Source organism: Dama dama, chromosome X (assembly GCF_033118175.1).
Source record: "Dama dama isolate Ldn47 chromosome X, ASM3311817v1, whole genome shotgun sequence".
Classification (NCBI taxonomy): Eukaryota; Metazoa; Chordata; class Mammalia; order Artiodactyla; family Cervidae; genus Dama; species Dama dama.
This window is the reverse complement of record NC_083714.1, coordinates 137,074,733-137,102,098: the sequence shown is the minus strand read 5'-3', so window position 1 is coordinate 137,102,098 and position 27,366 is coordinate 137,074,733. Positions and strand designations below refer to the sequence as shown.

The 27,366-nt window shown below is 41.7% G+C and overlaps 1 protein-coding gene across 2 annotated transcripts in view; it reads left to right on the top strand.

Annotated features, from left to right (window-relative positions):
- Positions 1 to 9,258: 9,258 nt before the first annotated feature.
- The window catches only part of TXLNG (taxilin gamma), a 44,872-nt gene continuing 26,764 nt past the window's right edge, over positions 9,259 to 27,366 (top strand). For both annotated transcript variants that reach the window (XM_061136879.1, XM_061136878.1), the window contains exon 1: positions 9,259 to 9,415. In XM_061136879.1, coding sequence (XP_060992862.1) covers positions 9,314 to 9,415 — 102 coding nt within the window. In that variant the 5' untranslated portion in view covers positions 9,259 to 9,313. The remainder of the gene's footprint in view (positions 9,416 to 27,366) is intronic.

Sequence of the window (27,366 nt, the reverse complement as noted above, 5' to 3'; positions counted from 1 at the left end):
GTCTTCTCCAACACCACAGTTCAAAAGCCTCAATTCTTCAGTGCTCAGCTTTCTTTACAGTCCAACTCTCACACCATACATGACTACTGGAAAAACCATAGGTTTGACTAGATGGACCTTTGTTGGCAAAGTAATCTCTCTGCTTTTTAGAATGCTGTCTAGGTTGGTCATAGCTTTTCTTCCAAGGAGCAAGTGTCTTTTAATTTCATGGCTGCAGTCACCATCCGCAGTGATTTTGGAGCCCAAGGAAGTAAAGTCTGTCACTGTTTCCATTGTTTCCCCATCTATTTGCCACGAATTGATGGGACCAGATGCCATGATCTTAGTTTTCTGAATGTTGAGTTTTAAAGCCAGCGTTTTCACTCTCTTCTTTCACTTTCATTAAGAGGCTCTTTAGTTCCTCTTTACTTTCTGTCATTAGAGTGGTGTCACCTGCATATCATATCTAAGGTTGTTGATATTTCTCCCAGCAATCTTGATTCCAGCTTGTGCTTCATCCAGCCCGGCATTTTGCACGGTGTGTTCTGGATATAAGTTCAATAAGCAGGGTGACAACATATATCCTTGTTGTATTCCTTTCCCAATTTGGAACCAGTCCATTGTTCCATGTCCAGTTCTAACTGTTGCTTCTTGACCTGCATACAGGTTTCTAAGGAGACAGGTAAGGTGGTCTGATATTCCCATCTCTTTAAGAATTTTCCACAGTTTATTGTGATCCACACAGTCAAAGGCTTTAGCATAGTCAATGAAGCAGAAGTAGATGTTTTTCTGCAATTCCCTTTCTTTCTCTATGATCCAATGGATGCTGCAATTTGGTCTCTGGTTTCTCTGCCTTTTCTAATTCCAGCTTGTACATCTGGAAGTTCTCAGCTTACATACTGCTGAAGCCTAGCTTGGTTATGTGCATATATGTACATATATAAATTCTCTTTTTTTGTGATTCTGTTCCACTATAGTTTCTGACAAGATACTGAATATAGTTTCCTGTGCTATACAGCAAATCTTTGTTGTTTTTGTCATTCTTAATAACACCAACCTCTCTCTCTTTTTTTAATCCGGTTCTAGAGGCCATAGCTGTTTTTTTTAGCAATTGCTATCTTAGGGTTTTCATTTTGCCTTTTCAGCTCTCCAATACATAGGTTAGCCATTCTTTATATTAAACTTTGACTATGAAAATAATTTTTACTTCTGCCTTTTGACAGGACATGATTGATACATCAACTACAGTTAGTTATTCATTGTATTCGCTTTATAGCTTATTGAATCTTAGCTTAATGAAATCTTTCATTCTAATATTTTTAATAAAGGAGTCCAGTGGGCTACAGTTCATAGGGCCACAAAGAGTTGGACATGACTGAAGCAACTTAGCATGCAAAAAATATAAGGTAGCTAGGAATAAACCTGACAAAAGCTGTATATGCCATAGAAGGAAATATTAAAGAGCACCTAAATAAAAGAAAGATATACTATACTAATACATTCATGGATGGGAAGACAAATATCCCTAAATATGCAAATCTTCTCCAAATTAGACCTTAGAAGGAGGCCTGGAATCTGCATCTTATCATCCTAGGAGAGTTTGAAACCGTGGTTTTGGACCAACTTTAGAAAACACTGATGAAGAAGGATAGTATTTCAAGTCATACATATTTTCTCCAGGACATTTTATATTGAGACCTTCAATAGCACCTAACCTCACAAGTATTTTGTATTTGTCTTTACCATTGTCTTTATACATATAGTTTTCATTTCCTTGAAAGTCTGTAATTCTGGCCGAGACTTGTGGAAATAAATCAGAACAAAATTCATGAAGCCTGTATATGCAACATGTGTATTTGAGTTTTTCAAATGCATGTACTCTCTCCCAATATTCCAGACAGGACAAGAGTTTTTATTTGAAGTATCCTGTCCCGTCCAGAGCTGGCACCCCAGCATGTGCCAATCTAATCGTACCCTCCACAGCCAGCCATCAGTATGCCTGAGCAAGCTGGCTATAATAACGTTTCTAAAATCTTACAGTGTCTGCCAGAAACGTGGACGTGTATAACAAATGCTGAAATTAGTCAAATTCCTATAAACACTAAAATCAGGCTGAGCACCCAAGGACAGTATTGGGTAATCGAATCAAACAATAACCTCTTTGTTCTACAGAAAGGCAAATACTCCTTTGCACTACCTGCAACCCCAATAGTGTGCAAGAAACATGAAATTCAACTCTTTCATTGAAATAATACCCTTGGCTATTTTAAAGGTTTGTAGGAGCTTTCCATTCTCTGAAAATACTCTGAGGTAGACAAGTCAAACTAGCATGGTTACTTTAACACCTGTTGATCCTTCAAGATATGGCTCAGATGTCACTTTAAATCTTCCTTAAACTTCCCCTCCACCAGTAGAAAATAATGCTCAAGATGTTACTTTGCAATAATACCTCTGCCTTCTGAGTTATGTTAGTTTTTCTTTTAAATTTTCTTTATTGGAATATAGTTGATTTACAATGTTGTGTTAGTTTGTGCTGTACACTGAGTCAGTTTACATACACATATACCCACTTTTTTAAAGATTCTATTCCATATAGATTACTACAGATGAATTATTTTACTGTTTGTTATCACTCTCCATTGTTGGCCTGAGAGCGCTTACTCTAAATTGTGATATGCCTGGTGTCTAATTAAGGACTCAGAATGTAGTAGGTGGGCTTCCCAGGTGACTCAGTGGTAAAGAAACCACCTGCCAATGCAGGAGACACAAGTTCCACCCCTGAGTCGGGCAGATCCCCTGGAGAAGAAAACGGCAACCCACTCCAGTATTCCTGCCCAGGAAATCCCATGGACAGAAGGAGCTGGCAGGCTACAGTGCATGGGGCCGCAAAGAGTCGGACAAGACTTAGCGACTGAGCATTTACGCAATGGAGTAGAATGTAGTGGGCGCTCGGTAAATGCTTAACTATTGAATGAAAACTTTCCGTTGCCACCATTTACCCTGGGATGATCTTGGTCCTGTGGCTGTCTGAGCTGTTCTCAGTACAGGAAACTCTCTGAGAGGTCGCAAGAAAGGATATCACCTGGGCAGTTGGAGGTTTGGCCCTCATCTCTATAGGTTCAGAGAACCAAGTGGTCAGTGCATTTTTACCATTCAGAGGCTCTTTTTCTCAAAAAGTATGTATTGAGGGCTTTCTCTGAGCCGGGCATTCTGCTGGGTGCTGAGAATATAGGAGTTTCATGAGCACAGCCCCTGCCTTCACTTCATTTACCACTTGGCTGGGGGGAGTCCATTCAACAAGCCCTAAAAAGAAACAACTCAAGGGAGTTCCCTGGTGGTCTAGTGGTTAGTTATGATTCTAGGCTTTCACTGCTGGGGCCAGGTTCAATTTCTGGCAGGGGAACAGAGACCCCGCAAGCCAAAAAACAAAACAAAAACCAAGGCCCTTGTACTGCAGAGTAGGACTGGCCTGGTGTGGGAAGTACAGTGTGCTAGAGTTGCAAAACAGGAGCACCCAAAATATTCTGAGTGCTCTGGAGGCTTACAAACACACGCCCAGAAGGCACTGTCTCCAGAATATGGCTCTCAGGCCTTATTTACAAAGTCAAAATGTCCCTTTATTAATAATGAGCAATGGAACCATCTCACTGAATCCAAATGTACGCTGTGGACAGAGGATGCTGCCTGCCATTTCAGTAAACAAAGGATGTTGAGACCATGAAGCTACCAGCCACTGCCATCGCCCCGAGGGTGGGCCCTGAGTGGATTCAGGATGGAGAAAAATAGGACACTGCCCCTAGACAATTAAAGTGTATATCATAGGAATGATTTCAATGGGCCCAGACTCTTGCATCTTCCCATACTAAAATCATTAACTTGAGATGTGTGTTTTTGTGATTAGCAGTAATCTTTTGATGTTCTGATGGTTGACTACGTATTTTTTTCTCAGCAAAGAACTTCCTGTATATTCTGGCTCCTCCCTGACCTCTTTTTTGCCCCACTGGGTGGCTTACAGGATCTTAGTTCCCTTAGATCCCTTAGTTCTCCAACCAGGGATGGAACCTGTGCCCCCTGCAGTGGAAGCATGGAGTCCCAACCACTGGCCCGCCAGGTAACTCCCCTGCCCCCTTACCTTTTTGGAGCAGTCTCTGAGAACTAAGAGCCTGCTTCCCGGGCTCGACTCCTCAGTGAGTTTGCCAAATAAAACATAATTTGGGGGAGTTCTCTGGCCGCCTAATGGTTAGGATTCTGCATTTTCACTGACAGAGCTGGGGTTTGGTCCCTGGTTGGGGACTGAGATGCCACAGTTAGGTTTGCGTTTCTTTCCTCAGTCGACTACACACGTCTCCATTCTGTCTCTCTCTGGAGTCAGAGTCGTACACGGAGACACATGCTAATGGGAAGGTTGTTTGGTGAGCAAGAAATCAAAACAATTCCCCCTGTTAAGAGGCATTAGATTTCAATGTTGGGGCTTCTCTCCTCACACGAGGGATGGCCTTGGAAATGGAGCCTTTATTTTTGTACTTCTCTTTTCTGACCAAGATTCTCTCTTTCCCATTGCTTGAATGGGCTTTGCCAACCTGGCCTCACTGACTCCCCCTTTTCTAGGTTTCCACTCTTCTGATGAGATACAGTGCTTCTTGAGATTTGTCAGTACCTTTGATCATATTATAGGGTATGACAAGGTCTGTTAATTTACTGCCAGCAAAGACAGTGTAGTAGTGGTAGCTTGTGTGTGTGTAAAACTAAGAGCTAGCAATGACCCCACTCAGGATGTCACACACCAGGGGTAGTTGGCTATGTTAATCAGGGAGTCTAGCTACTGCAAATGTTTCTGTTAGCCATAGCTCAATCAACAGCAGAGACTTTGCTAAGTAGTGAAATGAAGGTTAGAAATGGATTTTCATTGGTGAAATTAGTACCGTGTTAGCCAGTATGATGGGTGTCAGTAATGGGCTAACAGTGGTGAAATTAATAATACTCAAGACATGTGCATTGCTTAAAATTTGTGTCTCTTCAACCTTGCATTTACAGGGTATGAGAACCTAGCCATCTGAAGTCTGTTCCCTAAGGAGTAATACTACAGGCCAAACCTCTAAATAGCCCTGTGTCCAACTATGAACTCTGAGGGTTCCAGTTCCCTGATCCTGGCTGTAAGGCCAACAGAATCGTGCAAGTTGACCTCTTAACAAGACATTACTAGGAGCATCATTGAGTTTACTACTCTTGAGAACTCCCTGCCTCAGGCTCTTGGTTGTTGTTAGCATCTGAATAGCCCTGTCAGACTCTTTGCAATCCCATGTACTGTAGCCCGCCAGGATCCTCTCTGTCCATGGAATTCGCCATGCAAGAATACTGGAGTGGGTTGCCATGCCCTCCTCCAGGAGATCTTCCTTACTCAGGGATTGCAGGCAGATTCTTTACTGCTGAGCCACTGGGGAAGCCCCACTGGAGTGGGTAGCCATTCCCTTCTCCAGGGGATCTTCCCCACCCAGGGATCAAACCCAGGTCTCCTGCATTGCAGGCAGATTCTTTATTGTCTGGGACAAGGGAAGCATCTGAATAAGTGAACCCCTATTCAGGTAAATGCATAGCCTTTAGGGAGGAGGAGGGGAGAATACCCCCTACTGCTGAGGAACTCTTTTTCTTGTACCTTCACCTTTCTGGCAGGAACACTTCTTAATCGAAACAATAAGTCCTTGAGCAGAAACATAAGAATAATTAATGCAGACAGAACGTGGGATGCCTCTTAAAGATTTGGAAATAAAGAAATGATAGCTCTTTTGTTTTTTTAATTGAAATGATAGCTCTTGAAAACTGAAAACACAACCTCAACAATGATTTCAGCAGAGGATCGTGCTTTACAGAGCTTGGGTTAAGGCTTGGCAGTAATATCTTTGAAAGCATTTAAGATAAAATTGTAAACAAAGAAGGGGTCTATAAAAAATCAGGTTAGTCTGCCCCAAGGAAGAAGAGAGTGATCTGAGACCCAGAGAGCCAGGCAGAAGCTATTCTTTCTCTCTCCCTTCTGCTAAGTTGTTCTCCTTAGAAATGGATCACTAAGCATGGCCCGCTTGCTAGAATAGAGGAATCAGACTCCACCTTTTTTCTTTTCTTTTCTTTTTTTTTTTTTTGGTAGACTCCACCTTTTGAAGAGAGGAGCATTAAGGAATTTGCGGACAGATTTTAAAAACGCTATCACCTCCATTAAAGACGCTATAAGAAGCAGACCTCTGAAATTCATATTTGTCACTGGAGCCATAATAGCTATGTTTCTCTTGAGCACCCAGTTTGCTTTTATTTTTTTATATGTTGTGAGTCACTCTGTAAATTGTGTTTCCCTCTTTTCTCAGCTGTCAAGAAGCTCAAAATAAAAATTTGGCTTACCTCTAGCTTGTGGACAAGGCATGTATTTCATGTAATCAACTCACCCATGACTTCATCTTATTTTTCCCAATCCTTTTATCATTTTCACTTTCTTCTCATTTCTTTCTCTCCCTTTCTATTTGCATATAAATGAATGATATGACATATATCTGTATCTCCACACACATATGTATGTCATGGCATATCATGTGTACGTTTACAAGCCTTCCAAATCCCTTTGAAATAAGAATGTATATAACTAAGACAAAGGGCTTCCCTTGTAGCTCAGTCAGTAAAGAATCCGCCTGCAATTCAGGAGACCTGGGTTCAATTCCTGGGTCGGAAAGATCCTCTGGAGAAGGAAATGGCAACCCACTCCAGTATTCTTGCCTGGAGAATTCCATGGATTCTGGCATGGAGCCTGGCAGGCTACAGTCCATGGGGTCGCAAAAGTCAGACACAACTTAGCGACTAAACCACCACCACCAACTAAAACAAATAGAATAAGCTATTTTTCATTCCTCTTAGGACTTGAGGTCACTTGCATAGTCCTTTTTTTTTTTTTTGCATAGTCCTTTTGTTTTCTTAATAAAGATAACTATTGGTTTTTTTTTTTTTTTTTGTTCCATATATCCCTCAAACAATTAGTCATTCAGTTGCATCCGATTCTTTGTGACCCCTTGGGCTGCAGAAACCAGGTTTCCCTGTCCATCACCAACTCCTGGAGCTTGTTCAAACTCATGTCCATCGACTTGGTGATGCCATCCATCCTCTGTCGTCCCCTTCTCCTCCCACCTTCAATCTTTCCCAGCATCAGGGTTTTTTCCGATGAGTCAGTTCTCCATATCAGGTGGCCAAAGTATTGGAGTTTCAGCTTCAGCATCAGTCCTTCCAATGAATATTCAGGACTGATTTCCTTTAGGATAGACTGGTCGGATCTCCTTGCTGTCCAAGGTACTCTCAAGAGTCTTCTCCAACACCAAAAGCATCAATTCTTCAACAATCAGCTTTCTTTACAGTCCACCTCTCACATCCATACATGACTATTGGAAAAACCATAGCTTTGATTGACAAAGTAATGTCTCTGCTTTTTAGTATGCTGTCTAGGTTTGTCATAGCTTTTCTTCCAAGGAGCAAGCGTCTTTTAATTTCATGGCTGCAGTCACCACCTGCAGTAATTTTGGAGCCCAAGAAAATAAAGTCTGACACTGTTTTCATTGTTTCCCCATCTATTTACCATGAAGGGATGGGATCAGATGCCATGATCTTAGTTTTTTGAATGTTGAGTTTTAAGCCAGCTTTTTCAATATTGTATTTTCAAACAATACAGAAAACCATGAAGTAAAAATACTCCCAAGTTTCACCTCCCAGGGAAAAACATTATTAACATTTTGATTAATGTCCTTCTAAACATCTCTTTATAAACCTACAGGCAATTCTATTTAAAATGGATTTTTTAAAAGCTTACTGTGCTATGTAGATTTTCTAGGTCAATTTAAAAAATGCTTATAAAAAATAAAAATAAGAAGTATTTATCTTTTTAGTAGCTGCATGGTGTTCTCCTGTACCATAAATTAACTGCAGTCTGTTTTAACACTCAATTCCCCATGTGAGTTAGAAGCAGGATTACCGATAGATTTATTCTGCATCTCGCTGGGACTTTTGCTTTTCAGAAAGTGAGGAATAGTGGCTGAAGCCATCAGCTTTATATACTCTAGGCATTTTTATATAGAGTCTAGGTTAATTATCTGTTGTTCTAGTTTTGAAATCTCAAAGCTGGACTGCGGTGTTCTGCCTATGAAGTAAAATAATGGTACTTTCCCCAAAATTCACAGAAATAATTAAAATTAATAGAAGGAATTCCCCCAATATTGAAATTTATTCTCACGCAAGTTATTAAATCTCTGGGGCCTGCAACCACTGCTTTGTATTCTCTCATAAAAAATAGCATACGATTTACACACATTTTCATAATGCATTATTTAAGGCAACATGTCAGGATTTCATGACAGTCTGTGACTATCAAGAAGCTTGGTCATTGGACATCTGGTTCCATCAGATATAAATAGGGAGTACTTCTGAGAAAAACTCCATCCCCGCCCCAATTTCATCAAGAAAAAAAAAAAAAAAAAATGGACTCAGCAAACCGAGCCTGCTAAAAAATATTCAGTAACGAAACGACTGGGGGAAAAAGCGGAGTACGTTCAATGTGTATTGAGCGCCAACTAAGGGTTGATGGAGAACTGTGCTAGAAGGCAGGGCGGTTCAGCCAAGGCGAATATGACGCAGCTCCCATCGAGCTGGAGCTCGGGATCGGTAGGCGGTGCTGAAAGCTCTGGAGGAGGGGCAGAACTCGGGACAGGTGTCCGAGCCAGAAACGGCAAATTCTGAAAGCCATTACAACTCTTCTGCCTTGAAAGTCACGAAGTATTTTCTCTCATCCTCCAATCACTCGGACTCAGTTCCGAAAAAGAGCAACCAAAACCAAAGCACAACAATGTGTCCCCGATCCCGCTCCTTCCCAAACACTGAAATATTTCTGAACTTTTCCCGTAGGATAATAAAGGTACCGGTACATCTCTCCTAGCAAACTACAAATCCCAGGAGGCTGCACACACAGCACAGTGGCTCCCCCATTTCGGAACGCCGCATTACGCTTCAATACTGATCCGGGTCTGCGAGCCGTGGCCGCGCTGCCTGCTGGGACTTGTAGTCCGCTCCAGAGTCCCTTTCCCCCTCCGCGCAGACTCGCGCGGCCTCTGTTCGCCCTTCGGCCCTGCAGAAGCCCAGCCCCTGCTTCAGTGTTCCCTACCCCCATCCCGTCCTGTCCCCTCGGGGGTCAACCTCCTCCGGTCACGTGGGAGCCCTGTATGCGGCGATTGGCGGAGGGGTTCAGGGGCGGGGCTCGAGGCCCTGAGAGGTTCCGTGCCCCTTGTCGGGCCGCTTGTTTGGCTGCTGCCGTCACCTCATGGCGACGCGGGTAGAGGAGGCTGCGCGGGGAAGAGGCGGCGGCGCCGAGGAGGCAATTGAGGCCGGACGGGGCGGACGGCGACGCAGCCCGCGGCAGAAGGTCAGTGTGGGGGCTGCCCGCCTTATTGCCGGGCCGGGGAAATGCTGGGGCTAGCTGTTTCGGGGTCCACCTCTTCACTCTCTCGGGTTACCTTTTAGCCATGGGGCGAACATCCGGCCCTCTCCGGTCCCGGGGGTGACGACAGTGGGAGCAGGTGGGCAGAGTGAAACCAGGATGGGTGGGGTGGGAGGGCTGATGGTTGGGGACTGGAGGCGCGCGGCGGAGGCGGGAGAGAGGGCAGGGGGCGTACCCTGGTGAGAGGGGGAAGGGGTGCTTGGCGGGGGCGCGCCAGGTGTGACAGCCACGTGCGGCCGGTGTCGCGGGGCCCCGGGCACCAGGTGTTCCCTCTCCCAGCCCCCGCCCTCCGCGTGCTTCCCGTGCTCCTAGCGCTGGGCACCACCGTCGAGGGGCTGCCGGGGGTCACGGACTCGCCCTCCTCGCGCTCGGCAGGTGCGCGGGGCGCGCTGCGGGGTGCGTCCCAGCCGCGCGGGCAAGGCTGTTGCGCAGTAAGATAACGGCGCGGGATCCGGGGCTGCGCTGCGCCCCCCTTCTCCCGCGCCACTGCGCGGGCTGGCGAGCGCGGCCGCTCGGCCCCCAGGACCCAGGCCCCGGGGCCAGTGTCCCGGTGCCAAGGGCTTGGCTGCACGTGGGGCGGGCGGTGGGAAGAAGATGCTGGAGGACCTGGGTCCCGCAGACTTGGGAGGAACATCGCGGATAGCCGGTCTTCCCAATGCAGCCCTCCTTCCCCCTATATTTCTCCCCCTTTTCTTACTTTATTTACCCCCCACCCCACCCGGTGAGCGGACAGTGGAGCGCTTCCCCTACACTGGCCTTTGGTCTCTCTTAATCTGGGAGTTGCGCTGGACGGTTCCCCCTGCCTTACTTGACTCACGTCAAGGGGTTTTCAATGTCTCCCTGGATACAGGAAAATCAAGACCTTCAGAATGGGAGAATTCTACTTGTTCTGGAGTCAGTGGGTGGAGTTGGAAAAAGATTGCACAACGAACGGGGTACAGGGTTTTCAGGGCCCAGGAAGAGAGAAGTGCAGGGAAACGGACTGGAAAGGTGGAATCTCGTCTTGTTCTTTGCCGGTGAACAGATTGAAACGTTCAACTTGTTGAACGTCCTGCTTGATCACTCGGGCCTGTTTAATGTTACTTAATTATGCATTTGAATACTCGTAAAGATAACTCCTTTAGGAAATTACGAAATAATATTTCTAATGCGACTCGTGAACTTGAAAAAGAACAAAGGTTGGTTTTCCCTCTGTGCAGAATGTCAATAAGAATTAGCTTTGGGGGACCTGTTTCTAAGGTCAGGTGTTTTCACGTCTCTGCATGACAGTGTCACTACCTCTCAATTACCTTTCTTTCTCTCCCTCTCTTTGTACTCAAAAAGAAAGATCCAGTGCTTTCGGGACTGAAAAAGAAGCTGTGGACTGAAGTAACTCCAGGGATTCAACACTGTCACTTTGGACACCTCACTTACTCTCTGAGGGTGGGGAGCCAATCTCAGTGTTTGTTTTCGTAGGTCCCCCAGAGGAGGACTCCAATGAAAAGCCACTGTAATTGAGGACATGAGTTCCCTTTTATGCCCTTAGCAAAAGGATAAAAAGTCTGAATTAGGAACTGAGATTTAACCAACTAGCATTTTAAAAGACCAAGAAGTAATGACCCTTTGAGGCAGTACTCTGTTTAACAGCTGGATGAGAAGAGACCCGTGTGTCTGTCTGTATTGTCTCATTTTTGTTGACTTACATCAGGCACCTTTCTTCTTTGCTCAGGCTATTCTGGGCATCTTTTTTCCTTTTGATTTCCAATTGACTATGACATGGAATTGAAATGCATGGTTAAACATTAGTTTTTGAATTTTCATTAAAAAAAAAGGATGAATATCTTAGGTTTGCAGAAGTTACTTTTTAAGTTATTTCCTTAGGACCCTTCATTTTTTATTTCCTCTGGGCCAGTAGCTTGAAAACATATTCCTAATTCTAACTTGACCTCTGCCCTATTTTTTCAGGAAGCAGAAATGGTGTTTTAACTGATTGGGTTGTTTTGAAAATATTGAAGGAATTAAAGAGGACAGTGAACATTTTGTCACTTTTGGGTTACATTATGGGACTTAAAGTGAGAGACAATTGGAGATGGTCTTTGTTGCTTCCTGTTTGTCTTAACCATCTTGTCATTCTTGACCTCAGGTAATTTTGCATTGTTTCATAACTATGGCTGATTGAATGGTCTCTTGAGGTATCTTTTTTCTTTAACATTACAGTACCTTTCTAAGAGTCTCTTGAATTGTCTAAAACTGTGCTGAGGTGATAGCCACTTGCTGTTGTGCCTGTTGCTATTTAAGTGTTAATTAAAATTAAGTAAAATTAAAAATCGCTTTCCTCAGTATACAAACCACATTCCATGTGTTCAATAGCCAGCGTGCCTGGTGGCTACTGTATTAGGGTAGATGTAGAATATTTCCATCATTGCACATTTCACAGTTCTCTTGGACGACACTGGTCTAAAAAGATGGGATATTACTTTGTTAAATATTCCAGGCATTTTTTAGAACCCCAGGTTCATTCATAGTACTTCTTAAATCCCTATGTAGAATTTGTGGGGGGGTTTTGGTTTGTTTCTATTTTTACTAGAATTTGTTTTATAAGTTTGAGTTTTCAAAAAATTAATAGATTTTTTTTTTTTGAGCAGTTTTAGGTTTACCAAAAATTGAATGTAAATTGTGGAGTTCACAGGGCACCCCTTTGCCCTATTATGTATATCTTGCAACTTTGTGGTACATTTGTTACAGTTGATGAGTCAATATTGATATATTCCTACTAACTAAAGCCCATAGTTTACATTAGGGTTCATTGTTGGTGCTGTACCTTCTAAGAGTTTTGACACATGTATAATGAGATATATACACCATTACAGATATCATACTGAAGAGTTTTACTACCCTAAAACCTCCATAGTCATGTTAGAACCAAAAAAAAAAGTAACTGGGAAGAAAGCTGTGGGGAGGGAGAGGCACAGGGATTTCTTTGGGATATTAGGTTAAAACTCCCTGGGTAAGCAGAGTCAGTCCATGCAGTCAAGTACGTCGGTTGCATTATCAATTACACAGTTATATACCAGCTCTACACCAACTTCACCAATTCTGAGCTCTGTTATTTAATAAGATCTAACAAATTTGTTCTTCCTCTCTTCCCCCAAACCACTGGCCACCACTGATCTTTTTACTGTCTCTATTCTTTTGCCATTTCTAGAATGTCTTAAGGTTGATTTTTTTTCCCTCTAGATTTTTGTTTGGAGTGTTAAAAATTATTTAACTACTATTAAACTTATTTTTAGGTCAGATAGGAAGGATAAAGGTATATGGGATCTGTGCTCAAATTAATGAAATCTTACATTTGTGTGGTGACCTATAGTGTTTATGGCATATTTGCACATACATTAACTCTGTCAGCATCACTCATGCTGTGGAGAAGGCTGAGCAGCTGTCATTGTCCTCATTTATAGATGACAAATTGCTCAGCAGTGTCACGGAATTAGCCCAAGGGGTGAAGCTGAGTCTGGAACCCAGTACCCTTTCATCATGTTGTTTCTTTCTTTCTTTTTTTTTTTTTAGGCACTGAAGGCCAGTCATCTGTTTATTTATTATTATTATTATTCATCATGTTGTTTCTTAGTCTCTAAGTCTTGTCCGACTCTTTGCAACCCCATGAATCTACACTACAGTAATAAGTAGGTGGTAGTGGGCAAATGGGCTTCCCAGGTGGCTCAGTGGTAAAGAATCCACCTGCTGTGCAGGAGACACAGATTAGATCCCTGGGTCGGGAAGATCCTCCGGAGAAGGAAATGGCAAGCCACTCTAGTGTTCTTGCCTGGAAAACCCCATAGACAGAGGAGCCTGATGGGCTACAGTCCATGGGGTCACAGAGAGTTGGACACGACTTAGCAACTAAATAACAAACAACACTGGGCAAATAGTATGGATTTGAAGTCAAGACTCCTGGCTCTTGCCACTTATTAGCTTTGTAGCTTTATAGCCTTGAGCAGGTTTTGCAATCGTTCCAAGTCTCAATTGCATCATCTGTAAAGTGGGGCTGATGCTAATCCCTAACGCAGAGGACTGTTGTGAAGCATAAGCGTTGATGTGACTTGTTCAGCACAGTGCCAGGCATGTTAAAATTTTACTTGGTCTGGAGGGGAGCATATATGAAAGATCAATTTCTCTTGCTTTCAGGGTGTTATTCTGTAAATGTGTCTTGCATGCGTTCTCAGCGTACTCAGTCACTTCAGTCCTCTTGGATTCTTTGCCCCCCATGCACGGTAACCTGTCAGGTTCCTCTGTCCATGGGATTTCCCAGGCAAGAATATTGGAGTGGGTTGCCATGCCCTCCTCCAGGGGATCTTCTCGACCCAGGGATTGAACCTGGATCTCCTGCATTGCAGGCGGATTCTTTACCCACTGGGAATCCCAAATCTATCTTTCAACCTTTGTATTCTTCCCTCTTTCCAGAATCTCTCTGTGATCGACTTAATGAGGAAAAATCAGGTCAGGGTGGGGCGAGAGTATGGGATAGGAAGAAACCATTTGATTATCTTGTTTTTTTCCCCATTTGCAAACTTGATGATGAATTTCCACTCTCTTAGCACAGAGATGAAGTAGTAAGAATCAAAGTGATCTTCTGTTTACGACATTGTCATCTAATTCTGTCAGCAAGCTTTGGTAAATTTTATTTTCATGGAGAAGCAAACAAGCAAAGCAGTAAAAAAGGAGACCAAACACAGCTCATGCCACCTTCATAGATCATAATATGTGTGTCACAGTCATTTATGATGTTACTGGAAGGTGTTGTGTATGTTATTTTGTGTCATTTATATTGGTCTTGACTTAGAGAAGTTTTGTTTAGGAATGTACATGCCAAATCCAGATTTTGTAAAACAGGGCACATGTGATTTGCCTTTGTGTGTAATACTTCACAGAAGGACTCACTGTAATAGTTTTCTTTTCAGTAGATGGGCTGTTCAGTTTTACACTTTTCAGAGTTGTGTTTTAACATGTGGCATGTTAAAATTTTACTTGGTCTGGAGGGGAGCATATATGAAAGATCAATTTCTCTTGCTTTCAGGGTGTTATTCTGTAAATGTGTCTTGCATGCGTTCTCAGCGTACTCAGTCACTTCAGTCCTCTTGGACTGAAGGAAAGGAACTCACTGTTTCCTGCATTGCGCTAAGCACTTGGAATGTATTTGCATTCTAATATCTCCTTACCTCTGCAGAATAGATGATATCCCTGGGTGTATAGATAAGGCATCTGAAGCTCAGTCAAAACAACCACCACCAAAAAACCTTACTCTTATTAAATAACAGAGCTCAGAATTGGTGAAGTTGGTGTAGAGCTGGTATATAATTGTGTAATTGATAATGCAACCGACGTACTTGACTGCATGGACTGACTGCTTACCCAGGGAGTTTTAACCTAATATCCCAAAGAAATCCCTGTGCCTCTCCCTCCCCACAGCTTTCTTCCCAGTTACTTTTTGTTTGGTTCTGACATGATTATCAGTAACTTTTAGTTATTATAATAGATGTGACAGTATTTAAAGTGTGCAAAGTGGTATACAGATTTAATGGTCGTAGGCAAAATGAGTAATCAGTTCAGTCACTCAGTCGTGTCCGACTCTTTGCGACCCCATGAACCGCAGCACGCCAGGCCTCCCTGTCCATCACCAACTCCCGGAGTTTACCCAAACTCATGTCCATTGAGTCGGTGATGCCATCCAACCATCTCATCCTCTGTCGTCCCCTTCTCCTTCTGCCCTCAATCTTTCGCAACATCAGGGTATTTTCCAATGAGTCAGCTCTTCACATCAGGTGGCCAAAGTATTGGAGTTTCAGCTTCAACATCAGTCCTTCCAATGAACACCCAGGACTGATTTCCTTTAGGATGGACTGGTTGGATCTCCTTGTAGTCCAAGGGACTCTGAGGAGTCTTCTTCAACACCACAGTTCAAAAGCATCAATTCTTCGGCGCTCAGCTTTCTTTATAGTCCAACTCTCACGTCCATACATGACCACTGGAAAAACCATAGCCTTGATTAGACGGACCTTTGCTGGCAAAGTAATGTCTCTGCTTTTTAATATGCTGTCTAGGTTGGTCATAACTTTCCTTCCAAGGAGCAAGTGTCTTTTAATTTCATGGCTGCACTCACCATCTGCAGTGATTTTTGGAGCCCCCCAAAATAAAGTCAGCCACTGTTTCCACTGTTTCCCCATCTATTTGGTATGAAGTGACGGGACCAGATGCCATGATCTTAGTTTTCTGAATGTTGAGCTTTAAGCCAATTTTTTCACTCTCCCCTTTCACTTTCATTAAGAGGCTCTTTAGTTCTTCTTCACTTTTTGCCATTAGGGTGGTGTCATCTGCATATCTGAGGTTATTGATATTTCTCCCGGCAATGTAGATTCCAGCTTGTGCTTCTTCCAGCCCAGCATTTCTCATGATGTAAAAATGAGTAATAGATTTTGCTAAATGAAAACAAATTATGAAGGGTGGGTTTGGGTCCTTGAGGGTATAGGGAAGCTATAGCAATCCAGGAACTAAGGGAGTTGTGAGCCTTACAGCTTTTGTTTCATCCTGTTACCCCCTAAGTTGACCTTAAGATGTTTGATTTAGGAGATGTGTTGCAGTGTGTCTCCCTGTAAAGGCACCTCCAAGTTTAATTTGGATGAATTGAAAAGGAGAGGGTTTAGAGAGAGACCCTGCCAAAGTCTACACAACGTAGTGTTAACAAAGAGCTGAAGGGGTCGGGTTAAGTGGGATAAGACAAGGAGAAGGCCAAAGGAAAAAAGAGAAAGTTTGATGTTTCAAAGGTGCATCATGATTGGTCCACATGGAGCTGGTGATGTCATAAAGTCAGGACAGGGATGCTGCATTGAGGTAACTCATAAAAAGAGAGGACCACTCTACCTCTCAAGAGTCTGTGGCTTGAAGATGCTAAATGTGTGGCCCAGCCCCTGTCCCTTTGCAAAATAGATTAGGCCCAAGCACATTTCAGCAGCTTTATGCATTAAAATGTCATTTCCTGATCTTTCTGTTGCCTAGATAGGTGTTTAGGCTGACATGGGTATCTCTCAGATTGTTGTTAATCCCTGAATTACACTTTTAGAGCTAGAAGTGATTTTGCAAGTCATAGAGTCCAGCACCCTTCCTTTTAATAAAAGAAATGGCTATAGAAGTTAAATGTGAAATCAAATGACATTGTTCTTGGATTAAAAGGCAGATGACCTGCACTGTTTAAGATAGATGTTAGCACCGACCACTATAGATAGTAACACTGACTTCTTCTTGGCTTTTTTACCAGTAGGAGAAGTCAGTTGCCCTTGCCCTAACTTCAGCACTGGTTTGCCCCTCTCTTCTCATTTGTCTCATTAATGCCTCTGTTCTTTACATGCTGTGACAATCATTCTGGAGCCTTTTGCTGCCTAAAGTTACAAGTTGGGACAACTCCTTGAAATTTCCCTGATGGTCCAGTGGTTAGGACTTGGCACCCTCACTTCCAGGGCCCCAGGTTCAATTCCTGGTCCAGGAGCTAAGATATCACCCTTTAGGATAATTTTGAGGATTCAGTGAAGAAGTATATCAAGTACTATTGGAGAGGCTTCCGAATGAACCAGAGCAACAAAGAAAGGCCAAGGGCAAATGGCTTATACCAAGTCTCCCTCACCCCCCCTCCCCCCGCCCCCTCGTGTGGATTATAGTGATTGGTACTGTAGTGCCGTAAGCAAAGGGAAAGAGGCTGATTTGTTAGGTGTGGTCCTCCCACCTAATCCCAGGGCATGTTCCCTAGAGATGGATCTGCTTGGTTCAGGAGCTGTCTCCGACTCTGCTTTCACTGAGCTGGCCTCTCATCTCTCTGTCCCTGCTCCCCCACGGCCAGGGTGGCAGTTCTCAAGCTTTTTGGTTTCAGGGCCTTGTTGCATACTCAAAAATTATTGAGAATCCCAAGAAGCTTTTGTTTATGTGGGTTATATATCATGGTGATTCCCATTTTTACAGATTAAAACAATCTTAAATTATTATTCATTTAAAAAATCACCTGGCCTTGTACCAGTTATCTATTGCTGTATAATGTATTGTCCCCAAACTTAGCACCTGACGCAACATTTACGATCTCAGGAGTCTGAAAGTGACTTCGCTGGGTCCTCTGCTTCAAGGGCCTCATGGGCTGCAGTCATCCGAAGGCTTGAGTGGGCAGGATCCACTTCCAAGCTCACACTCATTGGTTGTGGGCAGGATCCAGTGCTTTGCAGGTTGTTGGACCAGGGCCTCAGTTCCTCATGAGCTGTTGGTTGGAGGCCTCCCTTGGTTCCTTGCCATTGGGGTCTTTCCATAGTATCTCACAGCATTGACTTCATCGAATGAAGCAAGATAGAGCACCAGCACAAAATAGAAGGAAGCTGCAGTCTTTTGTCACATAATCAAAGAAGTGACAGCCTCACTTTTGCCTGATTCTCTGCATTAGAAGCCAGGCACTAGGTCCAGCTCACACTCAAGGGGAAGGAGGAGAATTCTACAAGGTCATGAATAGTAGGAGGAAGAAACTGCATACCGCACATTAACATTATAAATAATGTTGTTTTAAAAGTTAAAAGTAGCTTGTTTTCCAGAATAAAAATTGGGAAGAATGGCATTGTTTTACATTTTTGCAGATTTCTTTAATGATTGGTTTAGTAGGAGATAGCTAAATTCTCAGATCTGCTTCTGCATTTCATCTGTGGAAACATGCCATTTTAGTTGAAGTGTGTGAAGACAATCTAGCCTCACACACATATGTAGTTGGAACAAGGAGGAGTATTTTAATAGCCTTTTTAGATAATTGTGGGAATTCTTTGATACTATGCCAAAACTCAGCAAGTAGTAGTTCTTGAAGGTTAGTTGCCTGTGTGGGTTCTGAAATCTTATGTAACTTTTTGTACTGTTTTAAAACTATGGGTCTATGTTGCACTTTGAATGGATGTTTTTTCTCATGCATCATTTTGTGGTATCATCCATTAGTCATTTAGAAAATACTGCTTTACTGAATTGTGTTGATATTCCCAATGTTATCACACTTTTTACAATATCAAAATCACAAAATTCATCAGAAAAGTCTTTAAGTGTTGGGAAGCTTATGGTGGCAGGTAGTTTTCAAAAATTCTGAATTTTGCTTGAAAACTCAAATTTTATCTTTGGCAACAAATACTGTCAGTTGTTTGCCTTTAAGTGACAGACTCTGTTCATATATATTGGAGAAAATATACCTGCCAAATACCCAAGTCTGAATAAAGAGCAGTGAACTATCTTTAAAAGAAATTATTGTTAGGTAAAAGAGTAGTCCCCGCCCCACCCCCCCAGTACATGATGTAGGACAAAACCCGTGACTCCTGGTATAGTTTGGTCCTGCTGCCTTGATTGATTCCAAGGAGCCAGCAGTGCTCCTCATCGTTGTTTTTGTACCATCAGTACAGATGTCAACACCAAAAAAGACAAATGCCATTTTAGCATTATTATGAAAATAGTTTTTTAGCTTGCAGACTACCTGGAAGGGTCCACAGACTGTACTTGAGAACCACCGTCCTCCAGTTTTATCAGCAGTGGCGTCTGCTTTTTGGTGTTTATTCTGTCAGAAGAGAATAGGCTTATTTTTCATGCCTTTCCCTAAGACTTGTTGTGAGGAGTGTGGCATCCCAATTACTGCTTTGTCTTGCTAATGGAGCAACTCAGTAATCCAAGCAACTGGAATATGTTTATATTAATTCTTGATGACCAGAATAAAGTTAGGTTTTATTTGCTAAAGTTTTGAATATTTGAAATCATGATTTACCATAATTCTTTGTTCATGTGTGTGAGGTATAATATACGTAACATAAACTTGGTCATTTTTAGGCGTACAGTTCATTGGCATTAAGACATTAACAGTGTTGTGCAAGCTACACCACCATCCATCTCTAGAACTTTTTCGTCTTCCCAAACTGAACCTCTGTACTCCATTCCCTCTCCTCCTGGAAGCCACCATTCTGTTTCCTTTCTTTAGGAATTTGACTACTCCAGGTATTACATGTAAGTGAAATCATACTACGTTCTTTTGTTCGGCTTTTTTCATTTAACATAATGTCTTATTCAGGGTTCATCCATGTTGCAGCATGTGTCAGAATGATCTTTTTAATGTTAAATAATATCCTAATGTCAGATACAAGTGCGCCTTGAAGATAGTGCAGGTTCTAGTCCAAACCACTGCAATGAAGCAAATAACACAATGAGGTGAGTCAGACGAATTTTTTGGTTTCCCAGTGCATATAGTTGTTTACTGTGATTCTTTGTGCTCTGTAGTCTGTTAAGTGTGCAGTAGCATTATGTCTAAAAAAAATGTACATACTTTACGTTCTTGTGAAAAAAATGCTAATCATCTGACAACGCAGAATTGCCACAAACCTTTAGTTTGTAAAAAGTGCAATATCTACAAAGCATAATAAAATCAGGTGTGCCTTTACCGTATTTCATTTATTAGCTCATCCATCGATGGGCATTTGGGTGTTCTTTATGTTTCTTAACTTTAGATGTGATTCTTTAGGACATTTCCTGTAGAAACACTACCTCCATTCCAGGCTCTATACATGTAGGTCTCAAATCATGGCTTCTTCTCTCACTTCTTACTTTTCTCCCTAGTTTATCTGTATAACGAAGTAATACTGTCACTATCTTAGAATTGTAAGGCTAAACTAAATAGTGTATTTTAAATGTCCAGCACTTAGCAATTAGTAAATGTTAGGTTTTTTTTCCTTCCTTCCTCCCTCTACTCAGAACTTAGCCTTATATACACTGTTAACCCTCTTTTGTGTATTCCAGGTATCTCAAACTGATTCTACTTGGGAAGAGTTAACTATCCATGATGAACCTTTTTTTTTTAAAGTGACTGGGTAGATGGTCTAGCTGTACTTTCAAATTGAGGCCAAGTTTAAATGAGTTATTTCAATTTTCGAATTGTTTGAAGAAGGAGATAAATCAGAATGGCTGCAAAAATTAATGCTTAGTAGATCCTTTTTTTCCCCCCCTATAATCCAATTTCTTACTGTAATGTAGTGTAAAGATTTGGGGGGACAAACCCAGAGGTCTGTCAAGCAGGGTGAAGGGAGAAGATGATATGAAATGACTCAGGACAAACTCCTGCAGTCTTCAGACTCTGAGCCTGGGGTGTGGTGGAATAGTGAAAAAATATAGTATTGCTTTTTATAATGCTTCTTATAATACTGGTCATGGTGAGCATTTTAAATGTCTAGCACATAGTTTGGGAGATAACTTTATAGAAAAGTTTTCTCCATTTACTGGCTTCTGTATGAATATGTTTTTATACTCACATGTCCATCCAGGACCAAATGCTTTTTTTCCCTTAATTACACCTTGGAGATTGGTCCTTATTGCCATGGCACTGCCTTACTCTCTTGAATAACTGCCTCCTTTTACCTTGTATGGATGACCATTATTTATTTACCCAGCTCTGGATCAGTAGACTATCTGGTTCCTGTGCGTAGCAACAAGTGGTGGTGTGTTGAGTAGCCTTTGCCCTTGAGTGAGAATATCTGTGGAATAAACTTCAGTGGACTCACTGGTGAAAGTGAATGTGCATTCAGACATTCAGAAATAACTGCTGAATACCTCTGCAAAACCAATATGCTACCGAGGTAGACTTCCCAGGACTGTACTGGGGCAACCTGTTTGCCCACATGAAGTTTTGTTTGTTTTAAATCATCCTTTTAAATCTGGTCAGTATTCCTTTGATTTCTATTTTCATTTGTATTTCTTTTAATTATGAATGAGGTTGAACTTTTTTTTTTTCTTTTGGCCTTGCCACACAGCATGTGGGATCTTAGTTCCCTGACCAGGGATCAAACTCATGCCCCCTACAGTGGAAACGCAGAGTCTTAACCACTGGACCACCAGGGAAATCCAGGTTGAACATGTTTTCGTATGTTGGCCATTTTTAGTTTTTTAACTGTAATCTGATTGTTCAGAAATCCTTGAAAATTGGATCTCTGACTCATTTGAAGCCCTATTAATGTTGTCTTCTGGCTAGTCTGAAGTTTCCAATTAATATTTAGTAAATTGATTTTCCTCTTCTTTAAAAAACAAATTTGTGAGTTTTCTGAGAAAGCTCTAGGTTGTCACAGAACACCGGGTTTGAGCTCCCTGGTCATACGGCAAATCCCCACCAGCTATCTGTTTTACACATGGTGATGTGTGTGTTTCAGTGCTCTTCTTTCTTTTCGTCCCACCCTCTCCTTCCCCCACTGTGTCCAGAAGTCTGTTCTCTATGTCTGCATCTCTATTCCTGCCCTGCAGATAGGTTCATCAGTACCATCTTTCTAGATTCTGTATATATGCATTAATATATGATGTTTGTTTCTCTCTTTCTGACTTATTTCATTCTGTGTAGTTGGCCCTAGGTTCTCACACCTCATTAGAATGGACTCAAATGCATTTCTTTTTATGGCTGAGTAATGTTCAACTTCTTTATTCATCTGCCGATGGACATCTAGGCTGCTTCCATGTCCTAGCTATTGTAAATAGTGCTGCAGTGAATGTTGGGGTACACGTGTCTCTTTCAGTTACGGTTTCCTCAAGGTCCCCAAGAGTGGGATTGTTGGGTCATATGGTAGTTTTAATTTCTAGTTTTTTAAGGAATCTCCATAGTGGCTGTATCAATTTACATTCCCATCAACCACACAAGAGGGTTCCCTTTTCTCCATACCCTCTCCAGCATTTATTTTTCATAGACTTTTGGATGATGACCATTCTGAGTGGTGTGTGATGATACCTCATTGTGGTTTTGATTTGTATTTCTCTGATAATTAACCATGTTGAGCATCTTTTTGTGTGCCTTTTAGCTATTTGTATGTCTGGAGAAATGTCCATTTAGATCTCCTGCCACTTTTCTAATTTCAAACGTGCATGAACCTACCAACTCCATCTGTTTAAAGAAATAGTTAAAAAAAAAACACATATGAAGATGTAAGTTTTAGAATAGATTTGTTTGTAAAAATTTGTATTTGGAAAAAGCCTCTCAAAATACAGGAAACTTAGGAAAGACGTTTGTATTTTCAAAACCAAAGAAGACATGTCTCGGCCATGCTGAGAGTGGGAAGTGCCTGGTATCTGCGGCTTCTTTCCTCGCCTTGTGGCCAGGCAGGCGTGTGCTGTCTTCACGTTCCTTCTTCATAGTGGATGACTCCTAGAGGAAATTATTAGAAACATGGGGTTGAAGATAATTTTAGAGATAATTTAATTTAATCCTAAGACACAAAAAAGTTTTAGGAAAACCTCTCGGTGTCTTAAATACAATCACTTAAAAGTATTTAAAGATATCTCTACCCCCAAATTAGTGTTGTCTTGCTTCCCTAAATCCCAGAGTTAGTTACTGCTAAAACTCCAGCTCTTTCCCAGTGTTTTCCTAAATTCATACTGATATATCTAGCATGCTCGATTTTTTTTTTTAAGACGCTTAATGTCTTAGATTTCTTTTGTGACTGCATGTTTGACTTTGAACTTTTATTTTCCAAGGCTTATGTGTGAAGGGAGGGGAGCGGTGTGATGGTGAGAACATAGGCCCTTGAGTTTGACAGACCCGGTTTTGAGTTTTCCCATCCCTTTTACTGACCTGAAGATGATCTTGGGCAAGTAACTTCACCTCACTGACTCTCAGTTTTCTTGTCTGGGAATAGTGAGACCCACCTCTCAGTGGAGTGGAGAAGGTTAAATGGGAGTAATGGGGCTTGTAATTTCTGAAGGTTCCCATTACCTACTTGAGAAGTTTCTTAAGACTCTGGGGACCAGAGGCGAGCTCAGGATTTCTGCCAGGGGTGAGGAAATGCATCTGTGCCTGCAGCCTTTTCCCCCTGCGCCTCCTGTGGCCACCCAACCCTCCATGGGCAGGACCGGCCAGGACCGAGTGTCTGCGCTCAGCACATGCCTGGCGCTGGCCGAAGGCATTCAAGCTGGTTTAAGCAGATGGTAGTTGAAATAATTAGGAAGCGAATGTGGGTGTTGGCTTTTTTGTTTTTCCTTCAGACAGGTCTTAGTAAAAGAACAGCCATCATTAAAAACATTGAAACAAAATAAGCCAAAGAAATATGGTTCTTTAGCTTCAACAATATTTGAAGGAGCAGAAGTGAAAGTTGTTTTTAAGTTTTTATTTATTTACTTGGGTTTGCCATGTCTGTTAGTTGCATAATGCAGGATCTTTAGTTGCTACAGGCAAACTCTTAGTTGTGGCATGTGGGATCTAGTCCCCTGACCAGGGCTTGAACCTGGGGTCCCCTGCGTTGGGAGCGTGGAGTCTTAGACATTGGACCACCAGGGAAGTCCTAAGTGAAAGTTTTAAACTTTTATTATTATTGGGCCATGCCTTGTGGCCCAGGACATCTTAGTTCCCCGACCAGGGATTGAACCCAGGCACTCGGCAGTGAAAGTGTAGGTCCTAACCACTGGATCGCAGGGAATTTCCAAAACCTTCTGTTTCTAGATGTATTTCCTCTCAGTGCTTTCTACATGTGTATGATATATACATAATACATGGTGCATGCTGTTTCGTAATTTCTTTTTATATGTAAACTTTGGGACCATCTCCCCCCATTATTAAATAGACTGCGGTATATTTACTAGGTCAGGCAGGGCATGGATGTTTGTACAGTAGACAGGCTCGTCAGAAAGATAAAAAAGAAAAGCAGTATGTTGCTGTGGTAAAGAGCATGGACTCAGAAGTCAGATGGCCAGGGTTCAGATCTTTGCCCTGCAATTTACTGTGACCTTTGGCAAGATACTTAACATTACCATGCCACAGTTTGCGCATATGTAAAGCAGAGATAATAATGGTAACTGGCTCAACATAGTTGTGAGGATTAAGTTAGAGAGTACAGGAAATGCATACCGTAGTGCCTGGCTATAGTATTTGCTGAATAAGTGTTACCTGTTGCTGCTATTGTTTATATGAGATTGTACCCAAGCAAAGATGTCCAGAACGGTTGTCAGAAAGGGCAGAGTAGGCTGTATGATATAGAATTCTCTGCTTAAGGAGACGAAGACTGAGTAATCATTTACAATTTAAATGAACTTGTTGGCCCTAAGAATTTGCTTCATATCAAATGGTCCAGTGCAGAACCTCAAGTAGGAAAAGTTGGGGCCTGCTTATCAAGAGTGCTTGTAGACTATTAATAATCAAGATAATCAAGCTGGAACTGGACTTATTCATAAACCAAAGATTTTATAGAGCCAGAGTAAGTCTTTCATTAGCAAATGTTAAGAATAAATAAAAATTAATTGTACAGGAGAGAATGGAAATGTAATACTGTCTTGCTTCTAGTGACAAAATAATAATAGGGGTATTTTCTCAAACTAGTGTGGTAGCATTTAGACACTCACTTCCCATGGTTTGTTTTCAGCAGCCATTTGACCCCTGTGTTTTCCACTTAGTTGGTACTTGAGCACCTTTTATGCATAAGCTGCTGTTACCTAGGAACATGTACATACCAAATAAGTAATAACATAATATGTGTGACAGGACTTTAGAGGTGAAAGGAGTATCTGGAAAGACAAAAAGGTAGTGTTAACTAAAAATAGAGAATGATGAAATAATATTAGAAGGATAACATGAGATGTAATGACTGTGCACTATACAGATTAATTTAATATCCTTATTTATGCTCAGTGCCACCAGCTGTTAATTTGAGTTAGTTGAACATTTTGGCCTTTCTCAACTGTCTTTTTTTTTTTTTTCTGTCTGTGGTAGTCGTAATTGACCTATATGCTTTTAATCTGAAAGCCAGAGTAACTTTTAGTTAAATTTCCTGTGACATTTTGAAATAGGTTAATGAATATACTGTGAGTTTTCTCCAAAATTGGGAGAATGAAGGACAGCAATAAGAGAAAATATTTGCAAATCATACATATGATAAGGGACTTGTATCTAGGTGTGTATAAAGAACTCTTATAACTCAATTATAAAATAACAACCCAAAATAAAAAATGGGCAAAGGAGCTGGATAAATGTTTTTCTAGAGGAGGTATACAAATGGTCAATAAGCACATGAAAAAGTTATCAACATCACTAGTCATTAGGTGAGATACCATCACACCAGATACCATGGCTGTAATCAAAATGACAGACAATAACAAGTATTGATGAAGATGTGGAGAAATTGGAACCCTCACCCTAAACAGAAATATTTTCCTCTGGGGAGAGAGATTAGACATGCATTGCTTTTCTGATTCTTGTTTAATATGTAAATTGCAGCTTTCAAAATAAACCTTATTGAGGTAAAACTTACATTCAGAAAAGTATACACATTGTAAAAGCTTAATGAATTTTCACAAAGTGAACATCTGTGTTACTCCACCTAGCTGTTACTGAGCACCTCAGAAGCCGCTACACTCAATGGTAAACATTCCCTTGATTTCTAGCACCATTGATTGGCTTTCCTGTTTTGGAACTTTGTATGTAAATGGTTTCCCGTAGTATGTTTTCTATGAGGCTCATCCCTGTTGCTGCATCTAGCAGTACTTGGTTCTCTTTGGTGGATGGTATGAACACACTACAATGCATCCATTCTTCTGTTGATAGAAATTTGGGTTGATTTCATTTGGGGGCAATTACAAATAGTACAGCTTTTAAGATTCTTGGCCTTTGGCTGCACATCTGTACATACTAGGGTAAAATTCTTGGGGTAGAATTAACTGAGTTGGAAGGTAGCCATATTGCGAAAGAGGTTTTAAAAGTGGCTGCACCAGTTTATTCTTGCAAAAGCAGAGTTCTTGATTTGTCAACGTTCAACTATAGAAGATAAGAATTTAGTTCCTATAACCTTTCAATTCCCTGCTACTTTGATACTTTAAATTATCTTCTTTAAAAATTATCTTCATTTCTTCAATTGAATACTATTGAATAATTTGAAATAGTAAATCTCTGTTCTCTTAACTTTGTAATGTAGCTTTTGTCCACTTGTGATAAGAGAAAGGTATTAGCCACCTCCCCATCAGTTAATGTTCTTCAAAAAAGGAAGAGGCCGTCTTTTATGCAGAGAGGAAATGTACAGAATTTAAATTTGTACCCCATCACATGACCAAGTAGTGTTAAAAAGGGGAAAACCACCACCTCCCCCGTGAGTAAATGGGTTGACAGGATGATAGAAGAGAAAGTAAGTTTAAAGTACTGGTAGAGAATAAAATACTAGAATGAAGACTGCTCTCCCATGCCTGCTGTCTGTTAGAGCAGGGGTAGCTGTTTAACACCTAATTCTCACGATTTCTGTGACTTTTAAGAGAGCAAGGTATTCGCTTTCTCATTTAGTAGTCCAGTGTGGGTGTTGTTGGTAAGAAGGGTGGCTTTATGTGTGTGAGCTTAGGGGCCCGGGCTGCTTTCATCCTATGGCTCAGCCGTCTCTCAGGGTCTTGGAGACCTCTGTCCAGTCAGAGTGGGAAGGAGATGGGGGAGAAAGAATGTGTGCTTCTCAGAAGAAAAGTTTTGTTGCAGAAGGGAAAGTCATTCCTCTGGCTCACGTTTTATTGATGGGAACGCGTGAGAGTCCCGGTCATGTGAAAGGGGCTGTGAAATGTCGGCCATTCTGAGCGCTCGGCCAGCAGTCCTGGCTCTGCAGGATTTTGGAGGAGCCTGGGTTTCTGCTGGACAGTCAGTGAGCCATCTCTGCTGTGCTGTGTCCTAGAGGCTAAGACCTGAGAAATTAACATTCATTAACTTGGGATAATTTCATGTCTTTTAAGGTACTAATTATTTTAAGTGCTGAATTTTTATAAGGAAGTAAGTTTATTTTGTGTGTGTGAAATAAGTTTAGATGTACAATTAAATGGCATTTCTTGTTTCCTTTGATACTACTCAGTTATGTGGTTTAGCTTTAATTTTCTTT